The following is a 21,854-nucleotide window of genomic DNA, read 5'->3' as shown; positions in this document are numbered from 1 at the left end:
ACGGGAAGTTTAAAATAAATAATTAAATATTATTACACAATACAAAATATAAAATCTTTTTTTTAAAGAAATGAGATGAAAATTGGGTTCGAAATAAATAGCCCTTGTCACATTTTTCAAGATAAAAAGTTGGATGTTATCTACCAGAATATTACATTCCAAATTGGTAAGCAAAAAGGACCCCGGACACATACATTGATTGATTTTTGGTTTCTATGAATTAAGGTAATTTTTTGAAAAGTACCGATTAAGGTAGTTTTTATCATGCTGATCAAAAGTTCTTATCGACTCAATCCTCAAAAACACTTACCCTTCCGAGCTACGGCCCCTCAAAGGTTATGCCTACATGAAGGGCTCGGAAGCGAAGGGTTTTTGAGAGTTGAGTCCATACGAACTTTTGATCAGCATGATTAAAACCTCCTTAATCCATAGTTAAGAAAAATTTTTAACGGACACCAAAAATTAATGTATTGTGTTCGAGGTCCTTTTACATCCCAAGATAAAAATCAAAATCACACGTTTTTCGCACTATATTAATTTACTGCAATTTCAACTCTGTACCCATATAGCTCGAATCTCGCGAAAACATAGAAGAATTAAAGCTAACGAGTTTTTTGATATATTGAGGGTTGAGTTATCTAAGGTTCAAAGTAATTGACATGCACCGTACTCAATCGAAGAAGGAAGAACACTCACTATTTGGTGGCTTTGATCCCGTAGGAAGAACTTCTAGATACAGATGTAATCAAAGCTTCGACTTAGATAGAGGCTTCTTAAAACAAAACAACTTTTGTTATCAAGGTTTTTCTTTTATTTATTGAGGTGGCGAAAAAAGGAAGTTATTGGGGTTCTAGTGTAAAAGAGTGGGTGAGTGTCGCAAAGAAGTACGCGATTTATAAAACGTTGTAAAAAAAATTCCATCAAGTTTTTCAAATTATCTTTTACCACCTTAAACTACATAAAAAAAGGATTTACGAAAAATTTAAGTAATGGAGAAAATTAATTGTGTTTTTAAGGAAATTATATTGTGTTTTTAATAATTGTAAATTAAGTAAATTGTATTGAAAATCAGAAGGTAATGTTTTCATTACGTCTACAACGATTTTCCTGTCATTCAATCAGTCACAATGAAGCGATGTCCACTTCTTTGCTTTCGCTGTGAAATCGTTTTACCAAAACAATATGGAATTGGAAAGAGAAGATAAAAATTCTGCGGCATAAGGTGGATAGTTTCAAGACTCGCCAACAAAAATTTCTACGTTTAGGTGGAGGTCACTTTATTGGAATTTAAACTTATAACTAATTAAACTATATTTACCTAAATAACTGAATTTACTCAAAAGCATAATACAACTTGATTAAAGACACAATTAAATTTCTTATATACATTTTCATGTAGTTAGAGGCGAAAAAAAATAATTTGCAAGAATTTATTGGATTTACTTTTACATCGTTTTCAAAATCGCACACTTCTCTACCCCATCCTGTATATAAAATATTTCAATTTTGTACTTACAAGTTCCATTTACATTACGGCTAATGATTTTATTCGAATTAGCATTCATAACCGTATTATTATTCCCACTTGTTATCGAATTCGTTGGATTTGTTGTCGCATGTGTCGGTGTAGATGATGGTCCCACAAACGATGGTGATGGGGTAGATCGTAACGATGGTGTTAAATTCGATGTGGATGACATCATAAATGGTGTAGGTGTTTGAACACGCGGACTTATTGTACCCGGTGTTGCTGCACTTGTATTGTCCGTAATATTATTATTCTGTTGGGAAGATCGTCGTAACGATATTCCGACACTTGTTGAGCTAACCACAGATCCACAACTATTTCCATCGTCCGCTTTGACCACTGACGATGTTGACTTATTATTTAAATCCATTATTTTTTTATTCTAGTTTTTCCCGTCTAAGGTTTTTCCATTAATTTTCTCAATCATATAAATTACGTTTTCATGTTTTTCTTATATATACTTATAATTAATTAATAGGTATCACAGTTTGATTGATATATTCACAATTGTTAATTATTCTTTTTTCGTGTTCGCGATTCACGCGGTAATGTGTGTTATATTCTTAAAGATATGACGGATAAATAAATACACGGACACGGCGCGACTGTTTGATTGCCTGACTCGCTGCTATGTCCACTGGTATTATATTATTAATGTTTGTATTGTTAAAAAGTGGATGGGTTTGTTGTGTAATTGTTTGATGTGTTCTTTAAGTCCAGTACGTAAGAGGGGGGAACTTTTATGAATCAAGCATTTTGTATACAATAATATTTCATATGAAATGAGTATTACGCTTACGTTTTTTTCTCCTCTCCGTTTTTTTCTTTCCTTTAAACACATCCCATTTTTTTTTGTAAATGAATAATTTAATATCAGTATATACTTACATGCAGAGGGTATTTTGAAATAAACCCCTCTCTTTAAAAAAATATATATATTCGGGGTGTATTGTACAGTAGTTACAGGGAGTATGTATATGTGTCGAAATGTACAGTGTAAACCCGTTTTCTATTTCATTATAATATTGTATTCAAATTATTTGAAACATTGTGCAAGGCAGCATAATATTCTTATTAATTTGGTTTCTCTATTATACGGAAGTTAAACTTGATTTTTTTTAATATTGCGGAAGTGAGTGTGTTTATCAAAATTTAGCAGGTTACGATACAGAAGTTGTATAAGTATGTATACAGTTTGAAAATATATTAGTAGATATTGCTTTATCGATTTGTAAAAGCTGTCTGAATATATGGTTCTAAGGATTTTCATGATGACTCACAAATCAATATTTATATAAACAAGTGAAAACAAACAGTTGACTGAGTTAATTGTTGAAATATCATGCATAAATAGTGTTGATTACTCTATCACATTGCACATACATATACAATTTATATAATACATGCTAAACAATTTACGTCTAATTTGGGCCCTCACGGGTAAACAATGATGTTTCCAAAAAAATGTTTCAAACAAAAGTTGTTTATATTTTGTACCATAAATAATATGAGAGGTTGGAAGTCGAATAAAGGCAAAGGCAGAAATAAATAAACACTTTAATGTAAAATTATATCTATGTATATAATTACTAAATAAAATAAAAGTACATGTCAAACATATAATTTTTTGCGAAAACCAAGTACCTAATTATTTTTAATTATTCAACAAATATATGATATGTTTCTAAAATTCTACCAAATTCGTGGTGTTAGCGCTGAAATATTTGTATTAACAGCGCTCGTAACATCTTCCGTAGTAGCTGTTCCACCTATATCCGGTGTTCGTATTTCATCAATAAAGATTGTCTTTAAAATTGCATAACGTATTGCATTTGAATGTTTCGTATAACCTAAATGTTCCAATAATTTAACACCAGCACTCAACATGGCAACAGGATTTGCAATATTTTTGCCGGCAATGCTACTTGCAATATTCCGTGTTGCCGCTTCAAATACAGCGTAATGATCTCCATAATTCACTCCAGCAAATAAGCCAGGACCTCCCATTATACCACAAACGATATTTGATATAATTGTCCCGTATAAATTAGGCATAATTAATATATCATACTGTGCATTATTGGACACTAAGTGCATACAACAATTATCAACAATTACATCATCGTGGATGATATCTGGATATTCTTGAGCAATACGTTTTGTAGTTTCTAAAAACAATCCGTCTGATAATTTCATAGTGTTTGCTTTGTGTACAGTTGTCACTCTGGAACGTTTATGCGCACGCGCATAATTAAATGCAAAACGTGCAACTCGTTCTGTATTTGATCGTGTAATAATTTTCAAACTTTCAATAACACCACGCACCGTCTCATGTTCTAGCATTGAATATTCACCTTCGGTATTTTGTCGTATAATCACTAAATCAATACGTTTCCGACTTGATGGAACTGGTAAGGAATGACAGTGTATACAATTTACAAATAAATCTAATTCATTTCGCAGGCTAACGTTTCGTGGTATGGATGGAATACCTTCTCTGGTATTTAAATGCCGCTTATCGAGATGTCCAATTATAGCTATGCCATTCCGTCGTATTGATGTGAGTGCAATCTCGAAATCTTCGTTTGTTGATGAACCATCAAGGTGTATTACTTCGAAATTAATGGGTGCGCCGGCAAATTTAAATACATTTAAAACCTGTTGCATTACTTCAGGGCCAATACCTACGCCAGGTATCATTGTTACCACTTGTCGTCCACCATACTTCGCTCTTTGGATTTTTGATACTTTTTTTACTAATGGTGTTTTATATTGAACTGGATCTATACACTTATCCACACATACTGATCTTTGTTGGATGAAATTTATTAATATGGATCGTTTTCTGGTACTCCTCACAACATATTTGTAGGAATTCATCATTTTAAAAAAATTTGACATTAGGTACTTAAATCGATGATAAAATTTCGCTTTACATTATTTTGACAGATAAATGAATAACATAATATGGAAATATGTCAAAACATTATTAAATGTCAATCCATTTTACGGTTTGTGTTCGTTAAAAGTAAAAGAAAATATGTGTATGTATCTTTAACCATGTTTGTTACATTATAGGTAGAAGATTCGACTATTCCCTACAATTTACAAACAATATAGAGGTAGGTAGTGTAGGTATGCAGTGTTTCCACCTATATGACGTAAACGGATTACTTTATGAATTTTCCAACTTTACCATATGGATAGTTTTTCGTTTTTTATTCGCGAAATTTTTAATTTTACCGCTCAATTACTTGGTAATAAAAATAAATTAATCATGAAAATTTTTCTTGTTTACTTTTTTTAACGAATTGTCGAAGGAAATGGAACTAATGTTCATCGATCCTTTTATACATATAATATGTATGTATTACACATATCTATACGTTTATGTGTCTGAAAACTCTCTAGCGGGCGCAATTAAGTCTAATTTGAATAAAATTTGGTAACAAGAAGGGTTTTTATATTTGAAAAGTCAAGTTCGTTAATGAGAAAAATTCATCTCCCTCTATCACCCTCCATGATGACTGTGTCTGCTGGTATTAAACTCAAATTTCTGGAAAAGATCTTCAAAAAAATTCTGAAATTTTGAGATAAATAAAATATATTTATAATTTATTTATTTGTATTTTACAAAAATATATTTGATAAAATTATATCCGTTTAATATGACTTTATAATATTTTCTATTCATTTCATTATAAACAAACCTCACTGTAATAATAAAACATCACTGTAATATTTTAAAATTTGATAAATTCGAATAAAAATAATCTTTGCTTAACATTTCATTAGTTAACAGTCAATTTAAGTCGGTAATTAAAGTCTACTGTAAAAAGATTCATGTACCACCATTTCGGGTTTAATATCACGAACGCTTGTACAACCTAAAAATGAAACAATTTTTAATTAAGTTAATGAATCAACTTTTAACTAACAATATTTTAATTAACTTTTGCAATAATGCAATATAGAAAGCAGACACTTTTCAAATAGTATAGGCAATATGTGGTACATTTGTGTAAATCTAAGTATAAAAATAAACAAAATTACTTATATAGTACAAGCTGAGGAGTTTTATATTAAAAATGATTAACCCGTCCGATTTTTCAAGAAAAGGTGCGAAAAGTCGTTTAAAAAAAAATAGAGGGTTGTAAAGCTAAAAAAACGATAAAAAATGAGACTAAATAAAGTCAAAAATAAGTTTTAGGAAAATCCATGCGTGATCGGTATTTTTTCTTAAGAACTGATATTTTTCTCCCAATTATCTAGGTATTTTGCGCTGCACATACAGCACTAAATCGCAAAATCGGTTCCCCCGTTTAGGCGTTGCCACAGACAGACAAACACACACACACAGATAGCGGTCAAACTTATAACATCCCTTTTTTGGTTTGGGTTTGGTTAAAAAAAATTTAATTATGGATAACCGACCAACAATACTAAATGTTGAGATAAAAATTTATTCAATTATATACCAAAATCAATCAAATGCCTTACAAAATGTACCTCAAAGAAGAAAATGAAGAAAAAATTGCTTACCAGTTAAAGCTAGGGCATAATCAAATTCATTGCGTAAAATATTTAACACAGCTTTTACACCATTTTCACCGTCAGTAGCAAGACCCCACAATGCCGGACGTCCCATAAAACACTGTAAAAAAAAAGATAGTCATGGGGACCGTCGACGGAAGTGAAAAAAACTTTGGAATAACTGTGTTTCTTTTTCATAATTTGTAAATTGAAATTATTAACGTGTGTATAAAAAACTATTATAAATAATAAAAAAGCAACAACACACAGTGTTTTCAAGCGGTCACCCATCCTAGAACTAAATGTGCTCAATGTTGCTTAACTTCAGTGGTCGGGCAAGAAGTTATTTTCAATGCGGTATATATAGTGACAAAGACGGTGACGATTACGTGACCATGACGCGAGTTCCATGATTTATGTTCATACAAAATAAGTTTTCACTTCAAAAACCTTTATTTAAAAATTGTAACAGATATATTATGAAATTAATTTACCATTCGGGCACCAAGTGCTAATGCTTTAAATACGTCAGTTCCTTCGTCTACTCCTCCATCCATGTATATTTCCAAATCTTTTCCAACTGCTTTAACAATTTCAGGTAATGCTTCAATCTAAAATTTAAAAATTATTTTCTTAATTTCTACTTTTAAACAAAAGTAAGTAAAAGTAAGTACCGAAGCAGGAGTTCCATCTAATTGACGAGCACCATGATTTGATACTAAAATTGCTTGTACGCCAACTTGTCTCGCCAAAATCGCATCTTCTTTGGTAAGTATTCCTTTTAAAACAATTGGTAATTTCGTTATTGATTTAAGCCAAGCAATATCATTCCATGTGATGGACGCATCAAATAATCCATTTACATATTCTTGTAATCCTGAGCCTTCTTTAGAACTTTGAATTTTTGTAGATTTGCTGTCGGTTTCTTCAAAATTAGCTAATCTAAAAAACATAACAAAATTTTAATTTCTTAAATAGTATGCACAGAATATGTGAAGCTATGGAATCTTTCTAAAAATTTTACCAATTACCCACTTTTTTAACAAGACATTAAATTCACATATTCAAGATAGTATTACCTGTTTACATATAAAAAAAAAAAAAAAAACTAACTGACTGACTGACTAACTGACCGACTTACTAACTGGCATATCAATGTCTGGGGTGAAAATTTATATACGGATTTCTGTGACACTGAAGCTGAGCAATAAGGAAGGATTTTTGAAAATTTAACTTCTAGGGTAGTGAAAAAGACAACGAAAGTTTGTATGCAAATTAATCTTTCTTATTGAAAGCTTCATTATCAGCGAGCGAGTAACATGGCCTATATTTTATTTTCAACAAAAATTCTGATTCTGCACCAAAAAATTAAAATCCATAACATTGTAAAGAAAAAGGGGAAAAAGAGAGGTCAAGGGAATTGAAGGCAATGATGTGGTAGTCTCTGTTTTTGAAGTTGAAATTTTAGTATCTTATAAAATTGCAAAACCCAATAAACAATAAAATGGTAATGTTTATGTACATAATAGATAAGTAAAGTAAGTTGCATAAAAAAAAAAATTAATAATTCTTACCGTAAATGTTTTGGTAAACAGAATTTATTTCGAATGTCGGCACGTCTAACTCCAAATAAAGGAGCATCAACTGTTAAAGCAAGTGCTTTAAATCCTGCACGCTCTGCTCGACTGACTAAATTTCTAGTAATTGCTCTACAAAATATTAAATAATCTTAAAACGCAATAACTATAATTGAAACGAACAAACATTTGACTAATCATTGAAAATTATAAAATGATTGGTATAATTCGTTCAAATTGAAATAGTGCACACAAATCTACAATCTCTCTCGAACAATCTCATTTCAGTTTGAATTACCAATACCAACTTTTTCGTCCATGATTTTTCTTTATTCTTAAGTGAATACGTAGCTCCTAAGAACTTTAAAAGAATAAAATGTTTTCCAGATTAGCGTGAATTATACGGTGAAGTTAATAAATCAATTTCTCTAATTACTTCAGTATTTGCCACGATATTTAGGATATGTCTAATGATTATTTTCCTAAATATAAATAACCATAATAACACATATTCTTAACATACCTATCTGTATAAATATATAATTGAAACCACTTGACACATTTTGGAGCAGCTTTTGCAACATCCTCAATACTTGTAGTTGATAATGTGCTCAATATATAAATGGTTCCAGCAGCTTCGCAAGCTAGATTTAAATAAAAACATAATAAAAATTTAGTATTGCTTTTAGGACTCGTGGATACTATAACTTCTGCCTTCGTTTACAAATTGATTCTTTTTCTTTTTTCTTTTCAAAAATAATTATAATTGGTTTTAGTATGGACGTTAGGAACCACCAAGTATGCACTCAGTTTTTTTCAACTCATTGTTTTTTTTTTTTACTCCATTTTTGAAAATGACACCATTTTCATTAAAGTTGATGAAGTATTAAGGAAACAAACAATATATAACAAAAAAATCTTTCAAAAATAATATATTGAAATTTTATTATAGAAAAAGTTATATCAATGTGGTTCCATACCAAAATAACTTTGGGAATGGAACTTTGATAATTAGAATTATCAAAGTTTCATAGTTTGAACCTTGTACAATTAGAACTTTTACAATTTTTACCTTGAGCAATTAGAACTATAGAAAATTGAAGCATGGCAGGGTGGATGCTCCCATAAGTTGAATGCAAGAGCCAAAAAAACGGAAGTTCCGTTCTAACCTGGCCCCACTAGAGGAATCACAAAGTGGACGCCATCACAGAATGAATGCACCAGTCTGAATGTTTTTATCCTGCGCGTTCACTCTGTGATTGCATTTATCCTGTGATCTATGGATTGGCAATGTCCCTATTTGGATCGAATAATCACGGATCTACTAGTGTTTTTACCCTTACTTTCACGCTGTGATGACACCCACATTGTAATTCATAGACTGGGCATGTCTCCAATGGAGACAGGTTAGCACGGGCCTACGGTTTTTTGGCCCTTGCGTTCAACCTGTGGTCTGGTGAGTTAAAAAAAATTCAACCGTCAGTTTTATTCAAGAAGGATCTAACCATGTAGATTGCGGAAGTTGTAATAAAAGCTCCTTAAAAATAGAGTTAAAGTCTTCCAGTGATCTTTCCAGATAGGCGTACATGTATTAATGCCTATGTTAACTTTGACCCTTCCATATTCCTTTTATTTAGAAGAAATACGGAGACTTCAAAAACTGTAATTAGCCCCCTTAATTTTTTGGTACCTAATCCTTTTAATATTTATTCCGTTGGTGCTGGTTAAGTTATACGGAATTATTTACTGACTGTTGTCGCAAAGCCAGTAGATGAATTATTTCCGTACATTTATGTATAACATAGCCATTGGCATAGTGTTTAACATCAAAGATATTTAATCTATGTTTACAATAATTATAATAATAATGTTATTATATACATCCAAGGCCCCTTGTTTGCTCCAAGAAATATTTCGAAATACGCTACTGGAAAGGAAAGTACTTAAGTTTCATCTTTGTCTAATCGTAGTTAATTTCAATTTAAATGTTATCTATTTAATTACTTGATAATAAGACGCAAAACCGACAAAATTATTTAAAATACTGCTTGAAAATAAGAAGACAGCTAGAAAAATCTGGTGTAAACGCCGCACAACCTCCATATACATATAAAAATCATGACATTTGTTTTGAGCCTTTTTCTGAATGAAATTATTTTCAATTTTTATTACAAAATATAAAAAGAAGTTAATTTAACAACAACGAAAATATAATTTAAAACCCGACTACTTACAAAATGTATTTTCAATCCGTGATCGTTTTAAACATCAAAATAGAAGTCATAAAAGAACTCTCACATTACAAATACATACATAACTGATGGCACATGGCACACATACATAACTGATATTCCCATATAATACATACTATACAATTTACGTCTAATTTGTAGCCTCATGGGTAAACAGTGATATTTACGAAAAAATGTTTCAAACAAAAGTTGTTTATTTTTTTATAAAGACCATTTTTTACATAAACTCTCTCTTCTATCTCTAACGGTTTACAAAATGACCCAATTGACCTATGCTGCTCATTTACGAACTTGACCTCACTTTTTACATCCTGAGTAGGCTGTAAAAATTTCAGCTTGATATCTTCTTTCGGTTTTGAGTTATCGTATGTTCACAGACGGACGGACGGACAACCGGAAATGGACTAATTAGGTGATTTTATGAACACCTATACCAAAATTTTGTGCGTAGCATCAATATTTTTAAGCGTTACAAACTTGGGACTAAACTTAATATACTTTGCATATTACTTATATGCATGGTATAAAAATTTTAAAGCTAAGAATGGTTTTTTTGAATTCAGCTAAATGTCCCAAAACATTACCATTATATTGTAGATAGTGGTAACAATTGCAATAATGTCCTCTCATCATAAATAAAACTTGAAAACAATCCAGATAATTTTTTTCATATTATCGTAAACAATTTAAATATTTATTAAATAATTTAAAAAACATAAACTGATAATTATAATTCACAGAAATTACAGATAAGAAAAGTGGCAAATTTATGACCCCTTAATTTTTATTTTTTGTTATTAATTCTAATACTCACCTCTAGCATTACCAGCTTCACCATCCGGATGTGCCATTTTTTGCATTGCTGAAGGTGAAACACCAACTGGCATACTAACCTTTTCGCCTAATATCGTTGTTGATAAATCCCGTTTGGATACATCCACAAGCATTCTTGGTCGTATTCGCAATCTTTAGCAAAATAATTTATGGTTAATTCAAGTAACCTCCCCAAACTCGACTATTTGTTTCAGCCAAATATTGGAAGATTTAATTTTTCATTCAATTTTTGTGGAATCAATGTTAAGTTATTTTTACTTTAAGACCGGGTCACCTTCTTCAAAACCAGTTAATTATTAAAGTAATATTAATTTGAAGGTCTCATTAGCCATAACTAAAAATTTGAGTCAGGCGCAAATGATAAAAAAATTTCTGCCAACACTTCCTTAAATATATTTACAGTTTGAACATATTAATCCAGACGCTGTCCATAGTACACATATACAAGTCATACTTGACTCAGTGGAATACTTGATTATTATGTTTTTGGGGCATAGATTACGAATTTTTTGATCCCCTAGTCGAATGTTGTACCGGAAGAAGGTAAAAAAATCCAGCTAGGAAAATAATAAATTCGTAATTTGCACCGTAAAAAACATAAAAATATATCAGATGTGACCTGCATACAGCCTTAAATATATTAGCCAAACATATAGCAAAAATTATTAATCTACACCTGCAAAAAACTTGAAACAGGCAGGTGTGAGTTGCATACGCATCTTGTAAATAGTAGAAGCTGTGCATAAGACCCAAATACGAGTCTAGGGACGTAGATCACTAATTTTTAATCCTTCTTTAGCTTTGGTCACCTTTTGGCTTTGAGTATCAGCAGGATATATTAATTCGTATTTTTTAGATGTTTATAAATGTTAATCAACCTCAAAAAATAACATTTTTCTAAATTTTATTTTGGGCGAATAGGTGTTTTGGTCGACCTTATTACATCTCATACCTATTATAATTTTAAAATTATCGGACCTACAATTATTTTTGTAGCATTTATTTTTTTAAACTCAAAAAAAGGCTAATACAACTTTCGTGAACGTTTTTCCAAAACATGATAAATTTTGCAGAAAATACAAGCAAAGCAAATATGTCGATCAATTTCTACTGAACCCATTAATTTACTAGAATAGTTCCCACAAAAAATTTATTTCTTTGTAGAATAAATTTGGTCTATCTACTAGCGTTTTTGAAATTAAATTTAAAACTATTTTTATAGAAAGGTATTATTTTGTAAAGCACCGGCAGATAAAACCGGTTTTGAATGTCAATTTGAAATTCAATTTTCAACCATAAAAATTACTGTATATTATGGGTCTGACTTTCTTTCTTAGACTATTATTAAAAATGTAATTTTCCTATTACATAACAATTATAATTAAGGCATGTAATAATAACATGTAGAGTTCAACATACTTATTGAAAGCTTGTTTATTTAAAGCAAGCGTAAGTTGTTCAGCAGCCCCACTTCGATAGTAATCCAATGAATTTCTTGGCAACACCGAATGAGCATATTCTTTAAAATCTTTAACACTCACAAAATTTGAATTCATTTTTATTGTTATAAAAAAAATATACTGTTTTGAAAACTCAACACAGATTGAAACTGAATGAATAAATAGACATACATTGCTTTAAGAAAATTAACAATCGATGGAGTGGGGAGATATGAAACATAATATTAATTATTATAATTTACAACGCCATTATTTAATGATAACATAGTAATTTATACAGGGTCCTAAAGTTAAGATTTAGATAAAGAAATAAAGCACAAAAATCACATTCGATTTAAACAAAAATGATGAGGGAGAAATGAAAATCTGGAAAAGCTGGAAAAACTGGAAACTAAATATCGATGGAAATGAGTCAAATTTGGTTACTTACGTATTTTTTGGGTCGCTGAATGCGAATATCACAACGAAAAAGACCCCGAGGTACCCACCTGGTGCACAGTGCGAGCAGTATACACCTCGCCTCTAGAGTTTCTATACTCACCAAGTCTTTACAAACTTATGGCGAGAAACCTCTGATCATATTGCCATTAAATACAGCCTAAAATTTTCACTGAAAATTTAAAAAATCCACATTTCGAAAAACACATAGTGGAATAATAACCTCTTTAAGAAATAACATGCATACAGAGTTATTCACGTGAAACGACACGAAAGACTATTGGCTAAACTTTGGTTTTAAGAAAATTTACTGTCTGTACATTTTAAAATTATTTTCGTAATGTACAGAATGTCCGAAAGACACGAAAAGTACCAAAGGCGTATTTTTTTGAATGGAATACCCTGTATACTTTTTCTTTTCAGGTTCTGCAGTGAAAATAAAAGTGTCGAGTTTCATCTGCAGGGTTTACCAAACTTATAATTCACGGTTTTCGACAATCTTTATTTTCTGAAAATTAGTAACAATTTAACGTATAAATTCTCAAAGCTTATATCCATTTCTCAAGCCAAAATAAGCCTGTATATGTAGTTAATTGATGATCATCATACGCATTTACGCTTTTATCGAATTTGATTGATTTCCTTATCATATTAATAAGCTATATCGATTAAAATGGGTACAAAATTTATTATACTCTTGTATTTAAAAAAATAAAAGATAATTTTTTTATTAGGAAATGTTCTGCGTTTCGATTAATCAAAACTGTGAATTAAAACAAAGACAGTTCAGCCTATTATACCATAAATTCAACTCCATAGTAGGTATAGGTAATCCTGATCCACTCTGTAAAAATCTAGTACAAACAATCATAATTTATAGTGACAAAAGTTGAAAACATTTAATTTAAATCAATTCCTAAACAAATATTAATTGCAATTTTAATTAAATCACTTAAGGAATGAATTGGGAACGTGCGTTTTTTTGGAAAAAAAGATCGAAATTAAATATTTCTATGCTATTTCTGTGATTGATAAAAGAATTTTATACCTTTCATGTATGAAATATATCGGAGAATATTAAATTTAGTCCCAAGTTTATTACACTTAGAAATATTGACTAACAAAATTTTGTTATAGGTGGTCATAAAATCACTTAATTATTCCATTTCCGTCTGTCCACTCGTGTGAACACGGTAATTCTAAACATAAAATAAATATCGAGCTGAAATTTAAGGTAAACGTTACTTTCAGCTCGATATTTATTTTCGTTAATAAGATGTCTATTAAGCCAGCACAACAATTTCAGCACACACAGAATCGAAAAGTGTATTAATTTTAAGCACATTAAGTGCTAATTTAGTACATAAAAAAAATTTATTGCTCCCATTTTCTTTAAGATATGAGTATGTCTGCTAGCTTACGGGTTAAAAATGGCAATATTAAAGGGAAATATTGTCTTTTAAAAGCTCGTTTCAAAATATATAAATTAAGAAACAACTAAGAAACAATTTCCCTAGAAAACTAAAAAAGTAACGATTTTGGGCGGACTTAAAGGCAAAAAAGGGGGAGAGGGTTCAGCATCTAGTTTAAGACCCTATTTACGCGCATTCTCGGAAGTGCTGGAGTTGCAAAAATTAACGCAATATATATAATAAAAGTTTTTGGCCAATTCCCGGAAACCATCAATTTTATTTTTCATCCATTCTCTCTCTCTCTCTCTCTCTCTCTATATATATATATATATACATATATATGTATATATATATATATATATATATATATATATATAAATACTTGTAGCATTTTTTCGCATTAAAAATATATATATATTACGGCTCTAGACTATCTCTGTACCAAGTTTCATTTAAATCGGTTAAGTAGTAGGTTAGGCGTGATTGCGTAACAGACAGACAGAATTATTTTCGCATTTATAATATTAGTTAGGATAGAATACAACATTCAGAGTCTTTCATTTTGGATTCTCCATACATTTATTGACAATAACTTCTTTGCTGTTGAGTTTGGGACAAAAAGTGTTTTCGAATTTCTCAAGGAATCGTATTTAGTCCCGAGCATTTTGTACAAAATCCATTGTGTTAGTTTCAAATATTTGGAGAACATCAGAAAATCATGACCAAAAGAGATTATTCTCAAGCAGCTGTACTTGCACTTCGTAAAATAAAGACGAAGCAGAAGTTATACTCTTTGTTAGGCAAATTTATCTCATACTAGCGAAACAAATATTCCTGGAAATTAAACGAATAAGAAATCAATGAATAAGTATACTTTAAATATAAATTTACTGAAATTTAAATATATATTGACAAAACAAAACATTCATTCTTATAAATTGATACAATCAATATTCTGAATATTTTAGAAAATAATTATTAATTATAGTAATTACTTACATAACTAAATTTCTAAATCTTAAATAAAATGTTGCTTTATTTACTCGATTAATTTTGCGACAAAAAGAAACTTATTTCGAAAAAGCTGTTTTTAGATTACTAACATAATATTATTTACAACAACAAAAGAATTAAATATTAACAGTTTTTAAACAATTTTTTTTAACGATACGATTTATTTTTATACGAATAGTCCAAAATAATTTCACATTCGTAAGAACGTAAGAATTCAATTTGTTTATACTCAACACTACAAAATTTTGAAATTAAAAAATATATATAAATAATTATTTCCATTTCAACCAAAATTTAAATCATTTCTTAAATAAATCGCGCATATATTATGGGAAAGCCTGTTAATCTTGTCAATCAATCTTATTATGAGACAAAAGTTCAAATGTATTTTTGTATTACAAAAACTATGTTATTTGTTTTTTTTAAGGTAGAAAATTTGAGAATAAAAAGCACCCTCACTCTTTAGAAGTCAAGATGAAATATCCGAAAAAAAAAACAATATGAGATATCCGAAAAATAAAGAAAAAACATTGTTGAGTAAAGTAGTTTAATGTTTTGTTAATTAAATGTTTGTATTGCTAAAACAATTGCAATTAAAATTTTGATTCATAATGTTCCCCCGTTGCCTCACAACACTTTATTGGTCTTCTAATAATTGAAGACGTAGCTTCTCTGAAGAGTATCTAGAACGTCTCGTGTGGATGCAGTTAGAGCCATAATACACCAGAGATGAATTAATTAAAAATATTATGACTGCAGCTGCATTCAAACCTGACGATCCGGATACACTTCAGAGAGCTACGTCTTCAACTACTAGAAGAGCAACAATGTGTTGTGAGGTAACGAGGGGACATTTTGAACCAAAAATTCAATTACATTTGTGTTAGCTATACAAAAATTTTTAATTAATAAAACATGAAACTACTTTACTCAACAATGCCTTTTTTTATTGGTTAAATTAAATAGGGCACATATCATATGTCTAAAGAAAATACTCGTAAGCTATGTCTATCGAGTCACGGACATCCCGTAAACATCTACTCATTTGGCCTAAACACAAAATAATTTTTTCTAAAAAAAAATAGAAGATTACAAAATAAATTTGAAATTTTACGTATCACATTATTTTAAATAAATTATGACGAGTATTATTTAAAAATGGCATATTCACAAACATTTCAAATGGTTATTAAAGCTAATAAAAATACAGTCGTTTAGTATTTAAAAAAAATTTTATTAATAATTTTTTTAAATACATATTTATGAAACATATAATTATGTTTAAAATACGGCTATATTTTCCAATCAATATAAAGCATCTACAAAGTAATATAAATCCAATTTCCTATTTAAAATTACTCAAGTATACTTCTTATCTATTAGCGTTTTCTTTGACATTTTTTATCTGAAAATGTTCTGTTCTGCCTTACGTATGTGTATTTAGCCAGAAGGTATTTTTCCGCTTATGTTAAATTTTTGAAGTTAATTTTTTTCATTACAATCACACAATTTTGTTAAAGAAAACACCATATAAACTTTTAAATGAAAAAAGTTTTCTTTATGCCAAAATTAAATATTAGTCCTCATCAGTACCGACCCTAATTCCTTTAGTGTTCTCGGGCCAAATTTCGCTCGAATCTTCTATATTCTAGTGTCTCATTTTCTGTAAAATATCAATGATAATTCGAATTCATCTCAAGCTAACGACTGGTACTGTTAGTATTGAGTAATTTATTTCTGAATAATTAAAACAAAAAAATTTCAAAGGGCATATGTATTATCGATTACCTAATTTTGTAACGAAAAAATCGAAATAGAAATTACAAAATAGTAGTAAATATTTTAATTTTTAATGGGGTGTTATCTTTACAACCTTTAGCGCTAGGTTTTCTTTATAAATTTGTAGTAACAACTTCCAATTATTTCATCAATGTTTTTTAAGTATTTAAATACATAAATGTGACACCTGGAGATAAAATATAATCACTGCAAAACATTTCAATGTGTTTTGTGTCCTGCTCCAAATTTGACAACAAATGATTGACTAACCTATTTATACAAGTGTACGTTAAATACCACATTATAATTTGAATTTTTCCGAAGATGATTTCTGACTCATCCAAAGAATTACCTACAATAAAATGGATTAAACCCATTGTTTTTCTTAAAAAAGAACTTATTTAATATTCGTCAATGCTCCTATAATAAATTCCATACAAATTCGTCGAAATTCAGCCGTCTAAAGGTGTACCCCCCTTTAAGGATTTAATAAACGGTACCGATTAAAATACATCAATTTCTTTTGTTTCTTTATATTTTAATTATTCATAATAATTAATAATTACAAGTAAAATTATATATATTTATATGAACAAATGGTCATTTTTTAAATTTGAATAAGCTTCAATATATGAATGAGAAAGAGAGAGATAGGGAAATGTTTTTTGTTTTTAAATAATTTTAAATAATAATAATACAAGAAATATTTTCCTTACAATATTATTATGCTAAATGTTTGTGAAAAATGAAAAATTATTATTTTCTAATTTTTTTTTTTTTTTTTTTTGTTTCTTTTTAATAACATTTTTGTTATGTATAAAAAATTGTATACAACTGAAGCAAAAATAAATGAATTAAATTCTAGAAGAAATGATTGTTTCCTGGGGGATAAAAAGTGTTATTGTTTCGTCTTGTGAAAATAAATTTTGTATAAATAATAATGGGGTTATGTTGTTGTATTAGTTGTGTATTATTTTTTTGAAATTTGTGTGAGTGTGCGCGTATGCTTTTCTCATTTTATATAATCTTTATGTTTTTTTTTTACACAAAACCAAAATTCTTTGTTTTTATAGCTAATAATAATTTATGTCTTAATACAGTGCGACTACTATACAACGGTATGTATAATCGTGATATACATGTGTTTGCTGTTGGTAAGTGAGTATCGTCAGCTGGTCGGATTGTAACAGATGGCATTGGTTGGAAACCATCTTCACTAGCTGGTAATGCTGGTGATCCAGTCCAAAAGTATACCTAAAATAAATCATAAATGTATAATAATATGGTTTGAGAATAATAAAAAGTAAAGAGTCAAGAGGATTAAGCAAAGACGAATAATCTTTCCTATATTGAACCAATAGCGGTAAATATACACAACCAATTTATTAAATGATCAAAATTTTTACACAAAATTTCACCTCATTTGAAATATCAATAGCTCATTCGAAAACTTTTATTTTCTAATTTTGGAATCCGTTGCTCATAAATTTTTATCACCCCTTGCCGCTTTACACGAAGGGTTGAAAGGGTGAGAAATGTTATCCCTAAATTTTATATGAAGTTAAAAAGCGTATCAAAATTTAAAAAATTATCATTTCACAACAAATTTGTTAATACCACTCGAAAGCTTACTGTTATTTTTCTTGAAAATGATCTATAAAAAAATACCGTACGTTTTAGGTCCAAGATATTCGCTTTCAGAGAAAATTTGACAAATAATCACCACACTGGGATTTTTTTTAATCTCATTCGAAAACTTAAACTGTAGTCATTTAAATTCTTGCATATTGTTTCTTAAAAATTTTTACCACTCTCCCTCTTGTCGTTTTTAAACAATATGCAAGGGCTTAAAAGAAGGCTGTTTAAATTTTCGAATGAGATGAACAAAATTTCATTGTGATGATTATTTCAAAAGATACAGGATTTTAAATCCAAAAGTGTCAATTTTGCTTATAAAGCGAATATCTTGGTTCAAAAACGTAGGATAATTTTTTATAGCTTTAATAATAGCATAGACTTGTCTGTAAAAAACTGTTCATGGAAAACATTGATTAAAATTAATTTAATTAAAAATAGCCATGAATACTTTTCGATAGACAAGTTATAATAGGCGTGTATATAAAGTAATAAAATTTCATAAAAAATATGTCTCTCATCTGGTTATACGATGAAATATACCATATTTTAGACTATAAGTACGACGTCATTATATTTTACTAACTACGAATTATGGACTATGCTTTTAGAAATTCGAGTTACAGAGTATAAATATGTACTATCAATACCTCGCAGGGAAATAACATTTTGTTCTAGTGTCAAAGTCTAAATAAATCGAGATACCGCGTATTTAGGGGTTCAGGTTCAAATTACCGAGACTCCCCTGTATAAATAACATCCATTTATCAGCTTCAAAGTAATGACTGAGACTCAGACTAAGAAAAAAAAAAAAAAGGTTTAAGATTCAAAACAATGGGATTTAAACTCAGTGCTTGTACTTTTAGAGTGAACGTACATGGAAATGAATAAACAAAAACAATAAACCTGCGGTTCTAAAAGGAAGAGAACTCTTATCCTTCAAAGAAACCTCAAATATCGCTTGCTTTATAAGGGCGGACAACAACCCTGAAAATGGACCCCTAAACAAATTTCCAAACGAGCGAAAGATCTAAATATTGGTCTCTTTCAAGGGGATTATATGGATTAGGCGGAGCATATGGACAATAAATGGACGAACTTGGGTAGGATAAAAGACATTCTTAACTAAAAAAAAAAAAAAAAAACACATCTTAAAATTGATGTCCGTCCATTTTTATTGTGTATTTGCCTCAAAAATAAAGTTCTGGTATGAAATGTGCAGAAATCAATTATTGGTTTTAATTCGTAGAATACACCTTAAGATTAAAATAAACTAAAAATAGCGGCAAAAAAGTCCTACCAAAAATATAGATACAACATTTAACATTTCGTTAAAAACTTACCAAATCTTGACGTTCAACATGTGTCATTTTTTCAACAATAGACCAAAGCCATCGTTTAAATTTCACAAGACGTTCACTTGTTTCACCAGATTCATCATTAAATGATGTGTATGAAATTAAAACTGATACATTTATATCGCCAACACCATTCAACAATAATCTTAAATCTTCAGCGGTTAATCCATCTAATGAACCTTCCGGTAAAACATCAAAAACGCCAGAACGGAGAGCCTATTAACAAATTTATATATTAGAAAAGTAATTACATGAGCAATTTTTATATGCTATTTAAACAGATTTTGAATTATGAATTTTACCTCTATAGCCTTTTCTTGTGTTCGAATCATTCGACATTCGGCATATTTTCTTACATAATCATATACATTAGAAGCGGTTACTTCAATGTTACGTCCACCAGTTATTAAATCTTGTGTTCCACCTCCTTCTTCCGGATTTAAGTCAATACTGAAAAGTAAAATTAATAGATTAGACACAAATTGTAACATGGATAATGAAAACGACAGAATTCCGATTCGACAAAATTGAACGAAAATTAAAATTTGCAGGAAATAATGCAGTTATCTGTCAAATGTCAATCAGTTATTGTTTTATGATAGTCTCCTTTATATTTTAAAGTGACACCTACTCGTTTGATGAGTTTCATTGGCCTGTGAATGCGCAAATCATTCTATTTTTACCATAGTCACATCTCCCGAATTAGGCCTCAGATAGAAATTTGGTATAGTTTTCTGCTATCAATAATAGAACACCCTGTATATGAAATATATTTATCAAGGTATACTAAGTTTAATCCCAAGTTTATAAAGCTTAAAAATATTGATGCTACAAAAAAAAATTTGGTATAGGTGTTCATAAAATCACCTAAAGAGTCCATATCCGGTTTTCCGTCTATTTCTGTCTGTCGAAACGACAGCTCAAAAACGAAAAGAAATATCAAGCTAAAATTTTTATAGCGTGCTTAGGACGTAATAATAATAATAATAAAACATAAGAGGGGTACCCGCAAGTTGGTCCCTTATACCTAGACGAAACGTCTTCGGGTAAGAGATGCTATTAAAATCAGATTAAGCTATAGGATTCTATCGAGGCTAGACACTACGCAAATAGCTTAAATCTTCTCCGTCGGGATCTCTCCCAGGATAGATGGATCCCAAATTTTGGACCGGAACATTCTGAATCTGACGCCCTGCAGATTTCTGCAGGTGCAAATAACATGTAAGGAGGTTTCGTCATCCTACATACAGGCTCTACAAGTGAGATTATCAGAGATCCTTTTATTATGTAGGTGATAGTTTAATCGACAGTGTCCTGTCAAGAGCCCCACCGCCCTTCTCATTTGTGTGCTCAGGACGTAAAAAGTGATACATGTTTTGTAATTATGTATGTGTTTGTTTATTACTATCTACACTGAGAAAGTGGGAAGAAAGATACTCTTATTGCTTTATGTGTAAGAGTGGCTGTCTTAATTTACTTACATGTAAAAACGATTGCGTAATCAACAATTAACTCAGTCAACTGTTTGTTTTCGCTTGTTTGTTACTTGTGTTTGTTTACTACACTCACGTATATAAGTTAATGTTGACTAATAAACAAAAATAAAAATGTTGAAAAGTAAAAAGAGTTGCTGCAATACTTAATATCGCTCTGATTTTAGCTCTGTTGATTGTTTTGTATTTATTATTAAAGAAATTTGTGAATAAACTTACCTAAATGTTAAGTCTAACGCACTAAATAAGCTATTTGATTCTTTTGTTTCAGCATCAACGACCAATTGTCGTAATGACTCATAAACTACAGGATCAAAAAATGCTAAATCATGGAATCTACATGGTCTACCCAGTATGTATTTTAAAACATGTCGTGATAAGAATATTGGACACAGTTCATTTTGTAAAAGACATAATCCTAATAACCTGTAACAAAAATTCAATTTATTAAATACATATTCAAATAAAAAATTTTAATATCTGATCCGTAAATATATTTAACACTATTGCTAATTGGATCTTTATATACTACAAAGTTAAA

General features: G+C 29.8%; 4 protein-coding genes across 6 annotated transcripts in view; all 4 read right to left on the bottom strand.

Annotated features, from left to right (window-relative positions):
• Positions 1-2,161, bottom strand: part of LOC123304992 (NGFI-A-binding protein homolog) — a 32,301-nt gene extending 30,140 nt beyond the window's left edge. Inside the window, exon 1 of the mRNA XM_044886571.1 lies at positions 1,517-2,161. Coding sequence (XP_044742506.1) covers positions 1,517-1,898 — 382 coding nt within the window. The 5' untranslated portion in view covers positions 1,899-2,161. The remainder of the gene's footprint in view (positions 1-1,516) is intronic.
• Positions 2,162-3,163: 1,002 nt separating this feature from the next.
• On the bottom strand, positions 3,164-4,619 carry LOC123305213 (isocitrate dehydrogenase [NAD] subunit gamma, mitochondrial-like). Its single transcript, XM_044886866.1, has one exon. The coding sequence runs from the start codon at positions 4,427-4,429 to the stop codon at positions 3,221-3,223; it is 1,209 nt and encodes a 402-aa protein (XP_044742801.1). The 5' UTR covers positions 4,430-4,619; the 3' UTR covers positions 3,164-3,220.
• Positions 4,620-5,245: 626 nt separating this feature from the next.
• LOC123299981 (peroxisomal (S)-2-hydroxy-acid oxidase GLO1) lies at positions 5,246-12,341 on the bottom strand. The gene is made up of 8 exons (XM_044882431.1): positions 12,144-12,341; positions 10,705-10,856; positions 8,162-8,282; positions 7,636-7,770; positions 6,736-7,003; positions 6,556-6,672; positions 6,071-6,182; positions 5,246-5,415 (listed from the first exon to the last, which is right to left on the bottom strand). The coding sequence occupies exons 1-8, from the start codon at positions 12,278-12,280 to the stop codon at positions 5,348-5,350; spliced, it is 1,110 nt and encodes a 369-aa protein (XP_044738366.1). The 5' UTR covers positions 12,281-12,341; the 3' UTR covers positions 5,246-5,347.
• A 5,320-nt stretch (positions 12,342-17,661) lies between these two features.
• LOC123306017 (E3 ubiquitin-protein ligase UBR5) overlaps positions 17,662-21,854 on the bottom strand; it is a 34,409-nt gene continuing 30,216 nt past the window's right edge. For all 3 annotated transcript variants that reach the window (XM_044887878.1, XM_044887880.1, XM_044887879.1), the window contains exons 31-34: positions 21,533-21,739; positions 20,123-20,270; positions 19,806-20,036; positions 17,662-18,081 (exon numbers count right to left, since the gene is read on the bottom strand). In XM_044887878.1, coding sequence (XP_044743813.1) covers positions 17,869-18,081; positions 19,806-20,036; positions 20,123-20,270; positions 21,533-21,739 — 799 coding nt within the window. In that variant the 3' untranslated portion in view covers positions 17,662-17,868. The remainder of the gene's footprint in view (positions 18,082-19,805; positions 20,037-20,122; positions 20,271-21,532; positions 21,740-21,854) is intronic.

Source organism: Chrysoperla carnea, chromosome 1 (genome assembly GCF_905475395.1).
Source record: "Chrysoperla carnea chromosome 1, inChrCarn1.1, whole genome shotgun sequence".
NCBI lineage: Eukaryota > Metazoa > Arthropoda > Insecta > Neuroptera > Chrysopidae > Chrysoperla > Chrysoperla carnea.
Note: the sequence above shows the minus strand (reverse complement) of the source record. Positions and strands in the feature narration are given on the sequence as shown.

Bases quoted from the DNA above. Each gene is read 5' to 3' on its own strand.
- LOC123305213 (XM_044886866.1), bottom strand. From the start codon at position 4,429: ATGTCAAATTTTTTTAAAATGATGAATTCCTACAAATATGTTGTGAGG.
- LOC123299981 (XM_044882431.1), bottom strand. From the start codon at position 12,280: ATGAATTCAAATTTTGTGAGTGTTAAAGATTTTAAAGAATATGCTCAT. The intron at 6,673-6,735 runs GTACTTACTTTT...TTTAAATTTTAG, and splicing joins TAGATGGAACTCCTGCTTCG to ATTGAAGCATTACCTGAAAT. The intron at 5,416-6,070 runs GTAAGCAATTTT...TTTCATTTTTAG, and splicing joins TTATGCCCTAGCTTTAACTG to GTTGTACAAGCGTTCGTGAT.